The sequence below is a fragment of the Petromyzon marinus genome, unplaced genomic scaffold (assembly GCF_048934315.1).
Source record: "Petromyzon marinus isolate PM22_M1 ecotype Great Lakes invasive population unplaced genomic scaffold, UKy_Petmar_22M1.pri1.0 PM_Scaffold_135, whole genome shotgun sequence".
Taxonomy (NCBI): domain Eukaryota; kingdom Metazoa; phylum Chordata; class Hyperoartia; order Petromyzontiformes; family Petromyzontidae; genus Petromyzon; species Petromyzon marinus.
Genome location: NW_027423097.1, coordinates 53,475 through 65,519, shown reverse-complemented (window position 1 = coordinate 65,519; position 12,045 = coordinate 53,475). Strand labels below are relative to the sequence as shown.

General features: G+C 55.1%; 1 protein-coding gene across 3 annotated transcripts in view; it reads right to left on the bottom strand.

Moving 5' to 3' along the window:
* Positions 1 to 7,495, bottom strand: part of UBAP1 (ubiquitin associated protein 1) — a 29,875-nt gene extending 22,380 nt beyond the window's left edge. For all 3 annotated transcript variants that reach the window (XM_076063491.1, XM_076063490.1, XM_076063492.1), the window contains exons 1-4: positions 7,063 to 7,495; positions 4,546 to 4,590; positions 2,249 to 2,379; positions 165 to 1,262 (exon numbers count right to left, since the gene is read on the bottom strand). In XM_076063491.1, coding sequence (XP_075919606.1) covers positions 165 to 1,262; positions 2,249 to 2,379; positions 4,546 to 4,573 — 1,257 coding nt within the window. In that variant the 5' untranslated portion in view covers positions 4,574 to 4,590; positions 7,063 to 7,495. The remainder of the gene's footprint in view (positions 1 to 164; positions 1,263 to 2,248; positions 2,380 to 4,545; positions 4,591 to 7,062) is intronic.
* Positions 7,496 to 12,045: the final 4,550 nt, after the last annotated feature.

The following is a 12,045-nucleotide window of genomic DNA, read 5'->3' as shown; positions in this document are numbered from 1 at the left end:
ACACGGTTAGTAGTCAACACGGTTAGCAGTCAACACAGTTAGTGGTCAACACGGTTAGCAGTCAACACGGTTAGTGGTCAACACGGTTAGTGGTCAACACGGTTAGTAGTCAACACGGTTAGTGGTCAACACGGTTAGTGGTCAACCCATCAGCTACTGCTCACCTGACTGCTCCAAACTATTTCAGATTCCTCCTCTTCTGCCGCTGCCGCAACGCCCGGAAGCTTCTCCCCCGCCGGCACCGCCACAGTCCCACCACCACCACCACCGCCACCACCACCGCCACCACCGGCACCACCACCGCCACCGCCACCACCACCACCACCACCGGCACCACCGCCGCCTTCCGCTCCGTCGCACTCCAGATCGGCGAGTGTCGGGAAGGAGAGCGAGCGGATGCTGTTCGCCGACCCCACGGCCCACAGCGCCGAGGCCGCCGCCGCTGCCGCCGCGGCTTCACCGCCACCGCCGCCGTTTCCGTCGCGCGTCAGCCGGACGTACGGACGGTGAGCGGCGGCCGGGGCCGCCCGCCGCCGGTCGTCGTCGCTGCCGTGACCACCGCCGGAGCCGCCGGAGCCGCCGGCGGCTCCGGCGGCTCCGTCGGAGCCGCCGCCGGAGCCGCGTCCCGCCGGGCTGATCCGCGGCTCGGCGAGGTCCTCAAGGGTCCGCAGGTTCGCGCGGTCGAAGGGGTCCACCCGGTGGCGGTCGAAGGCGGCCGCCGGATCGACGCGGCCGTCGCCGGCGGCGTCTCCGCCGGTGCCGGAGACATCGACGCCGGAGACGCCGGTGCCGGCGGCGTCTCGCCCCGCCAGGATGATCCGCAGCTCGGCGCGGTCGTCCAGCGTCTGCAGCTCCATGTTGTCGAAGGGGTCCTCCTGCCGGTCAAACTCGGCCAGGTTGATGCGGCCGTCGCGGGGCGCGCCGGAGACACCGGTGCCGGCGCCGGTGGTGCCGGTGCTGGCACCACCGGTACCACCGGTGCCGGTGCCGTGGTCCAGAGCCGGCGTGGGGGTGAGGATGTGGCAGTGACGGAGCGTCGCGATCAGCGGATGGACGGACGAGAGTCCATTCTCTTCGCCGGACGCCGCCGATGATGCCGATGATGCCGATGATGCCGATGACGCCGATGACGCCGATGACGCCGATGACGCCGATGCCGCCGCCTGCTGCTGCCGCTGCTGCCGCTGGTTGCTGAGTTGCCGCTGGCGAGCGAGGACGAGGGAGGACTCTGCGAGGCAGCGACGCTCCAGAGAGAAGTCGTACTGTGGTGGGTGGGGGGTGGTGGTGGTGGTGGGGGGGTGGTGGTGGGGGGGGTGGGGGGTGGTGGTGGTGGTGGTGGGGGGGTGGTGGTGGTGGGGGGGTGGTGGGGGGGGGAGACGCAGGAAGGTGGTGGTAGTGGTTGTGATAGTTGTGATGATGGTAGTGGTGGTGGTGGTGATGGTTGTGGTGATAGTGGATGTGATGGTAGTGGTGATGGATGTGGAGAACGGGATATTGATGATGGTAGTGGTGGTGGTAGTGGTGGTGGTAGTGGTGGTGGTGGTAGTGGATGTGATAGTTGTGATGATGGTAGTGGTGGTGATGATGGTGGTGATGGTTGTGGTGATAGTGGATGTGATGGTAGTGGTGATGGTTGTGGTAGTGGTGGTGGATGTGATAATGGTGGTGATGGTGGTGATGGTTGTGATGAACGGGATGTGATGATGGTAGTGATGGTGGTTGTAGTGGTGTTAGTGGTTGTGGATGTGATAGTTGTGATGATGGTAGTGGTGGTGGTGATGATGGTGGTGATGTTTGTGGTGGTAGTGGATGTGATGATGGTGGTGGTGGTGGTTGTGGTAGTGGTGGTGGATGTGATAATGGTGGTGATGGTTGTGGTGAAGGGGATGTGATGATGGTAGTGGTGGTGGTTGTGGTGGTGGTTGTGGATGTGATAGTTGAGATGATGGTGGTGGTTGTGGTAGTGGTGGTGGATGTGATGACGGTGGCGATGGCTGTGATGGTAGTGGATGTGATGATGGTGGTGGTTGTGGTAGTGGTGGTGATAATGGTCGTCGTTGTTGTGGTGGTGGTGGTGGCGGTTGTGGTTGTGATGGTGGCGGTTATGGTTGTGATGGTGGCTTTTGGTGGTTGTGGCGGAGGGCTGCGATGGTTTGCAACAGTGGTTGCGATTGCATTTGCCGTGATGGTTGTGGTGGCTGTGATAGTTGTGGTTGGTGGTGGCGGTGGTTGTGGCGGTGGGACTCACGGACTGCATCTGTGCTAGGAGGCTGCGCGGGTCAGGCAGAGACAGGCCGAGCGGAGCAGAAACCACGGGAGGGGAGCGGAATGACTCCCCCACGCGGAACACAACGCCGTCCAGAGAGCCACAACCACCACCTGCATCATCATCGTCACAACCATCACCACCATCATCATCACTACCATCATCATCACCACCACCTGCATCATCATCACAACCACCACCATCATAGTCACCACCACTACCATCATCACCACCACCACCATCATCATCACTACCATCATCATCACCACCACCTGCATCATCATCACCACCACCACCACCATCATCACCACCACCACCACCATCATCACTACCACCATCATCATCATCACAGAACTACTCCCCCACGCGGAACACAACGCCGTCCAGAGAGCCACAACCACCACCTGCATCATCATCATCATCATCACTACCACCACCACCACCATCATCACCATCATCACCACAACCACCACCATCATCATCACAACCACCACCATCATCATCACCACCACCACCACCATCATCACTACCACCATCATCATCATCACCACCACCACCATCACTACCACCATCATCATCATCATCGTCACTACCATCATCGTCACAACCACCACCACCATCATCATCACCACAACCACCACCATCATCATCACAACCACCACCATCATCGTCATCACCACCACCATCATCATCACAACCACCATCACCACCATCATCATCACAACCACCACCACAATCATCATCACTACCACCACAATCATCATCACAACCACCATCATCACCATCACAACCACCATCATCATCATAATCACAACCACCACCACCACCATCATCACAACCACCACCATCATCATCATCATCACAACCACCACCATCATCATCATCACAACCACCGTCACCATCATCATCACAACCACCACCACCATCATCACAACCACCACCATCATCATCACAACCACCACCATCATCATCACAACCACCATCACCACCATCATCATCATCACAACCACCATCACCACCATCATCATCACAACCACCACCATCATCATCACCACAACCATCATCATCACAACCACCACCATCACCACCACCATCATCACAACCACCACCATCATCACAACCACCACCATCATCATCACAACCACCATCACCACCATCATCATCATCACAACCACCATCACCACCATCATCATCACAACCACCACCACCATCATCATCACAACCACCATCACCACCATCATCATCACCACCACCACCACAACCACCATCACTACAACCACATCACCAGCATCATCATCACAATCACAACCACAACCACCACCACCACAACTACCATCATCACCACCACCACCACCACAACCACCATCACTACAACCACATCACCAGCATCATCATCACAACCACAACCACCACCACAACTACCATCATCACCACCACCACCACAACCACCATCACTACAACCACATCACCAGCATCATCATCACAACCACAACCACCACCACAACTACCATCATCATCACAACCACCACCACAACTACCATCATCATCACAACCACAACCACCACCACAACTACCATCATCATCACAACCACCACCACAACTACCATCATCATCACAACCACCACCACAACTACCATCATCATCACAACCACCACAACCACGTGGAACAACACCGTCCAGAGAGCCACAACCACCAACACCACTATCATCACCACAACCACCACCTGCACCACCACCACAACCACCACCACCAACACCACTATCATCACCACAACCACCACCATCATGCATCATCATCACAACCACCACCTGCACCACCACCACCACCACCATCATCACAACCATCATCATCACCACAACCACCATTATCACCACAACCACCATCACAACCATTACCACCACCACCACCACACCCACCACCACTTCCGTCACCACCGTCATCACAACCACCACCACAACTACTACCACAACCATCACCACCACAGCCACCACCACAGCCACCACTACCACAACCATCACCACACAACCACCACAGCCACCACCACCACAACCACCACTACCACAACCACCACAACAACCACCACAACCACTACCACCACCACCACCACCACAACCACCACAACCACCACCACTACCAAAACCACCACTACCACAACCACCACCACCATCATCATCACAACCACCACCACCATGATCATCATCACAACCACTACCACAACCACCACCACCATGATCATCATCACAACCACTACCACAACCACCACCACCACCACTCTCACCTGACGCAGATTCCTTTCTTGTCGCCATTGCGTTTCCGTTTCAGTCTAAAAACAGAGACACACACAGAGACACACACACACACAGAGAGACTCACACAGAGACACAGAGACACACACACAGAGAGACTCACACAGAGACACAGACACAGAGACACACACACACATACATAGGGACACACACAGACACAGAGACACACACAGAGACACACACAAACAGAGACACACAGACACAAACACAGACACACAGAGACATACAGACACAGAGACTCACACAGACACACAGAGACTCACACAGATACACACATAGAGACACACACACACAGACACACACACAGAGACACACACAAACACAGAGACACACACACAGACACACACACAGAGACACACACAGACAAACACACACACAGACACACACACAGAGACACACACAGACACACACACAGACACAGAGACACACACAGACACAGAGACACACACAGAGACACAGACATAGAGACACACACAGAGACACACATACATACATAGAGACACACACAGACACAGAGACACACACAGAGACACACACACAGAGACACAAACAGACACAGAGACACACAGACAGACACAGACAAACACACACACAGAGACATACACAGACACACACAGAGACAAACACACACAGACACACACACATACCTAGAGACATACACAGACACAGAGACACACACAGAGACACACACAAAGACACAAACCGACACAGAGACACACACACAGACACACACAGACACACAGAGACACACACACACAAGAGACTCACACAGACACACAGAGACTCACACAGACACACAGAGACTCACACAGATACACAGAGAGACACACACACAGACACACACAAACACAGAGACACACACACAGAGACACACACACAGAGAGACACACACAGACACACACACAAACACACAGAGAGACACACAGAGACACAAACAAACACACAGAGAGACACACAGAGACACACACAAACACAGAGAGACACACACACACAGAGACACACACACAGAGACACACACACAGACACACAGAGACAAATACACACACAGAGACAAACACACACACAGACAAACACACACACAGACACACACACAGACAAAGACACAGAGAGACACACAGAGACACACAGAGACACACACAAACACACAGAGAGACACACAGAGACACACACAAACAGAGAGAGACACACACAGAGATACAGAGACAAACACACACAAACACACACAGAGACAAACGCACACACAGAGACAAACACACACAAACACACACACAGAGACACACAGAGACACACACAAACACACAGAGACACACACAAACACAGAGAGACACACACAGACAGACACACAGAAACACAGAGACAAACACACAGAGACAAACACACACACACAGAGACACACAGAGACACACACACAGAGACACACGCACAGAGACACACACACAGAGACACACACACAGAGACACACACAAACACAGAGAGACACACACAGACACACAGAGACTACACAGACACAGAGACACACACACACACAGAGACACACACACAGAGACACACAGAGACACACACAAACACACACAGAGACAAACACACACACAGAGACAAACACACGCACACACAGACACAGAGACACACAGAGACACACACAAACACACACAGACACAGAGAGACAGACACAGAGACACACACAAACACAGAGAGACACACAAACACACAGAGACACACACAAACACACACACACAAACACACACAGAGACACACACAAACACACACAGAGAGACACACAGAGACACTCACAGACACAGAGACACACACAATCACACAGAGACACACACAAACACACACAGAGACACACACAAACACACAGACACACACAGAGAGACACACAGACACTCACAGACACAGAGACACACACAGAGACACACACAAACACACACACACACACACAGAGACACACACAAACACACAGACACACACAGAGAGACACACAGAGACACTCACAGACATAGAGACACACACAAACACACACACACACAGACACACACAAACACAGACACACACAGAGAGACACACAGAGACACACACAGACACAGAGACACACACAAACACACAGAGACACACACACACAAACACACAGAGACACACACACAGAGACAAACAGAGACACACACACACAGAGACACACGCACAGAGACACACACACAGAGACACACAAACACAGAGAGACACACACAGAGACACACACACACAGACACACACACATAAACACACAGAAACACACACACAGAGACAAACACACACAGACAAACATACAGAGAGACACACAGAGACACAAACACACACAGAGAGACACACAGAGGCACTCACACACACAGACACACACAAACACACAGAGACACAGACACACACACAGAGACACACACACAGACACACAGAGACACACACAAACACACACAGACACAGAGACACACACACAAACACAGAGAGACACTCACCCACGTCCACTCTGCTCGCCTTAACACAAATCCCCTCCGATGTTGAAATCAATTTCAAAAGTCGCCGTTCAATTCCCGCCTAGGCCCCGAGAGGCCTCGGCGCTCGCCTGGCGCCTCCCCGGGGGCCTCGGTGGGACCAGCGGCGGCGCGAGAATCCAGGCGAGGCCGTAGGCCTGAGGGCCTAAGAAGCGGCCTCGGTCGGCGAAGGCGTTAGCGATGGCCGTTGATTGCCGCAACGTCGAGCTCGTCCGAGTGGCACGGGTTTGGCTAGCATCTCGAAACGTCGTTGCGAGGTGGGGTGGGGGAAGGGGTGGTGGTGGTGATTTATTAAAATTAACAAAATTTCCCTGCGCACAAAGCGTCACGTTCGATGGAAGGGAGGGTCTGGGCGGCGGTGACGTCACGGCGTAGGGGAGGGCTGCGCGATGACGTCACAGGCCCCCCCCCGCCCCCACCCGAAGTCCCCCCGGAAACCCCCCAACCCCCCCCCAGCCCCCACCAAACTCCACCCCTCAAACCCCCCCCAGCCCCCCAAACTCCACCCCCAAACCCCCCCCACTCCCCCCAAACTCCACCACTCAACCCCCCCCACTCCCCCCCCAAACTCCACCCCTCAAACCCCCCCCACCCCCCCAAACTCCACCCCTCAAACCCCCCCCACCCCCCCAAACCCCCCCAACCCCCCAAACTCCACCCCCCAAACCCCTCCCCCACTCCACCCAAACTCCACCCCTCAAACCCCTCCCCCACCCCCCCAAACTCCACCCCTCAACCCCCCCCACCTCCCCCCAAACTCCACCCCTCAACCCCCCCCACCCCCCAAACTCCACCCCCCAAACCCCCCCACCCCCCCAAACTCCACCCCTCAACCCCCCCCACCCCCCAAACTCCACCCCCCAAACCCCCCCCCACCCCCCAAACTCCACCCCCCAAACCCCCCCCCCACCCCCCCAAACTCCACCCCCCAAACCCCCCCCACCCCCCCAAACTCCACCCCCCAAACCCCCCCACCCCCCCAAACTCCACCCCTCAACCCCCCCCACCCCCCAAACTCCACCCCCCAAACCCCCCCCCCACCCCCCAAACTCCACCCCCCAAACCCCCCCCCCACCCCCCCAAACTCCACCCCTCAAACCCCCCCCACCTCCCCCCAAACTCCACCCCCTCAAACCCCCCCCACCTCCCCCCAAACTCCACCCCCTCAAACCCCCCCAAACTCCACCCCTTAACCCCCCCCCACCATATGTTGCGTGACGTCATCACGCATCCCCGCAGTCCTCGCGAGAGAGCAGTCGACGCGATGGTGACAGCGTCAGGCCGGTGACGTAATCACGCACCGTTGGAATCACGTTGAAAGCGCGACGCGATGACGTCTTGCTCGACGCGATTACGTCACGACGAGTCCGCGTCCGGATGTGTTCTTTTTTGTTCGTCATTACGTCACGCCGGGTGCGCGATGACGCGCCCCTACCGTAACTGGATAAGCTCCCCCAGGTAGCCTGTAGCAGAGCTGTAGGGGCAAGTGCAGTGTTAGACACACACAGACAAAGCTCCCCCAGGTAGCCTCTAGCAGGGCTGTAGGGGCAAGTGCAGTGTTAGACACATACAGACAAAGCTCCCCCAGGTAGCCTCTAGCAGGGCTGTTGGGGCAAGTACAGTGTTAGACACACACAGACAAAGCTCCCCCAGGTAGCCTCTAGCAGGGCTGTAGGGGCAAGTGCAGTGTTAGACACACACAGACAAAGCTCCCCCAGGTAGCCTCTAGCAGGGCTGTAGGGGCAAGTGCAGTGTTAGACACACAGACAAAGCTCCCCCAGGTAGCCTCTAGCAAGGCTTTAGGGGCAAGTGCAGTGTTAGACACACACAGACAAAGCTCCCCCAGGTAGCCTCTAGCAGGACTGTAGGGGCAAGTGCAGTGTTAGACAAACACAAAGCTCCCCCAGGTAGCCTCTCGCAGGGCTTTAGGGGCAAGTGCAGTGTTAGACACACAGGCAAAGCTCCCCCAGGTAGCCTCTAGCAGGGCTGTAGGGGCAAGTGCTGTGTTAGACACACACAGACAAAGCTCCCCCAGGTAGCCTCTAGCAGGGCTGTAGGGGCTAGTGCAGTGTTACACACACACAGACAAAGCTCACCCAGGTAGCCTCTAGCAGGGCTGTAGGGGCAAGTGCTGTGTTAGTAGCGAGTAGCATCACCTATGACGTACACACAGACAAAGCTCCCCCAGGTAGCCTCTAGCAGGACTGTAGGGGCAAGTGCTGCTAGTCGGGTGGCTAAAGCACAGCAAGTTGGCACAGTAGGGGGCATAGGTAGTGCATCAGCCAGTCATCTCAGTCATCTCAGTCAGTCGACCCGTGGCACCTGGGTCTGCCCCGTGACCTCCTGCCAGCGGGCGTTCGACGCTTCACGTGATAGTCTCAAGGTGCACCTAGCCTGGCACAGGCGTCGTGGTCACGCCACCGCCACTTAGTGGCGAATGGCGGTTGTTGTTGTGTCTCTGTGTGTGTGTGTCTCTCTGTGAGTGTATCTGTGTCTCTGTGTGTGTGTTTCTCTGTGTGTTTCTCTATCTGTGTGTCTCTATCTGTGTCTCTGTGTGTATCTCTTTGTGTGTGTGTGTCTCTGTGTCTCTGTCTGTGTGTCTCTCTGTGTGTGTCTTTGTGCGTGTGTTCTTGTGTGTCTCTCTATGTGTCTGTTTTTGTGTGTGTCTCTCTCTGTGTGTCTCTCTGTGAGTGACTCTGTGTATCTGTCTGTGTGTTTCTCTGTGTGTGTGTCTGTGTCTATCTGTCTCTCTGTGTGTGTCTCTTTGTGTGTGTGTGTCTCTGTGTCTCTGTCTGTGTGTCTCTCTGTGTGTGTCTTTGTGCGTGTGTTCTTGTGTGTCTCTCTATGTGTCTGTTTTTGTGTGTGTCTCTCTCTGTGTGTCTCTCTGTGAGTGACTCTGTGTATCTGTCTGTGTGTTTCTCTGTGTGTGTGTCTGTGTCTATCTGTCTCTCTGTGTGTGTCTCTTTGTGTGTGTCTCTGTGTCTCTGTCTGTGTGTGTCTTTGTGCGTGTGTTCTTGTGTGTCTCTCTATGTGTCTGTTTTTGTGTGTGTCTCTCTCTGTGTGTCTCTCTGTGAGTGACTCTGTGTATCTGTCTGTGTGTTTCTCTGTGTGTGTGTCTGTGTCTATCTGTCTCTCTGTGTGTGTCTCTTTGTGTGTGTCTCTGTGCCTCTGTCTGTGTGTGTCTTTGTGCGTGTGTTCTTGTGTGTCTCTCTATGTGTCTGTTTTTGTGTGTGTGTCTCTCTCTATGTCCCGCAAAAACAACCCCCTACCTCCTCGTGGTGCCGGGCGGCAACGTTGTGGTGGGCAGTGCCGTGGGGGGAGGACCAATTTATGGCGTCTGTAACCACCACAGCGGCTAAATGGGGGCTCTGGATGGGTGCGAGGGGCTGGTAACCCCTCAACAATCAATTAACTACCACTAAACTACGATTTAAAAAAATTAATAAGCTTGTGCCGGAGGCCCCGGGGGGACAGGCGTCTATGAAGTCTCCTGGCCAAACCCCATCTGGCGGAGCCAGGAGATTGAATATCTACCCTCGGGGCTCCTCCAGAAACAACGAAAAGCCACTACGGATGGCCACGTGGAATGTTCGAACGCTCACTGCGGAGGAGAGGCTGCCACTCCTCTGTCGGGAGCTGGACCGGTACCGCCTGGATTTCTGTAGTATTCAGGAGGTCCGGTGGACCGGCTCTGGCTCCTGCCACCATGAGGGGTGGACAGTCCTCTACTCGGGGCAGCAGACTGCCAAACAACAGGGAGTGGCTCTTCTTCTGAACAAAAGAATGAAGGGGGCGTGGGAGCGTGGTGGTGAGGTGTGGGAAGCTGTAAGCCCCAGGCTACTTTGGGCTCGCCTTCCCATCAACCGGAGGCGAGGAGTGGTGGTCGTGGTTACTTATGCCCCCACCGAAGACGAACATCCGTGGAGGGATGCAGGCAAGGCCGATGAGTCAGATGCCTTCTATGACCTCCTGTCACAGGTGCTGGCTAAAGTAGCCCCTCGGGATAGAGTCATCTTGTTGGGTGACTTCAATGCCCGAGTTATTCATGATGCTGGCACCTGGTCTGGAGTGATTGGAAGGCATGGGCCAGATCAGCTCAATAACAACGGTAGGAGGCTGCTAGATTTTGTTGAACAAGAACATCTGCTGGACTACATAGTGACGGACCAGCGGATGTAAGATGCGCCTTCCATTCTTCCACTCCGGTGGTGGGTGTACACCCAGGACCCCATTCCAACCTAAGGTGGCCTGGTCTCAGTTATCTGATGAAAGTTGCAAGCGAGAATTTCATCATTGCTTGCGGCTGGGGTTGGCATCGTCCCCCACTCCTCCTGATGTCGAGGGTAAATTGGCGAGGTTTAGGACTGTGACTCATGCAGCTGCAATGGCTGCTTTGGGTACGCGGTCCAGACCTCCCCAGAGACCCTGGCTGATAGAGGAGGTATTCAGGATAATTGAGAAAAAGCGACAGGCTCACTCTAATCGTCGACAGCATCTCAAGTCAGAGAATGAGGAGGCTTACCGCAGCCTTCGCTCGGAGGTTCGGAGAGCCATGAGGTGCTGCAAGGATGGGTGGTGGTCGCGGGTTGCTGAAGAGATGGAATCTGCCTCAATGGCCCGCGATCACAAACCCCTATTTAACTCCATCAAAAAAGTAACCTGCAGCGCCACACCTATTACCATCATTAGTGGGAAAAACGGTGATCCAATCGCCGACCACCAGGAACAGGTTTGGAGATTTGTTGAGCATTTCTGTGAAGTCCTGGGGGAGGGGAAATCACTCAGACAGGAAAACATCGTGGCACAAAGTAGGGATGACCCTGCTGAGGCTGCGGTGCCTCAAATATTGGAAGAAGTGACCCCCTGTGAGTGGCTGGCTGAAGTGCCATCTGTTGAGGAAGTACTAAAGGCAATCCGGAGTCTGAGACCAGGAAAGGCACCGGGCAG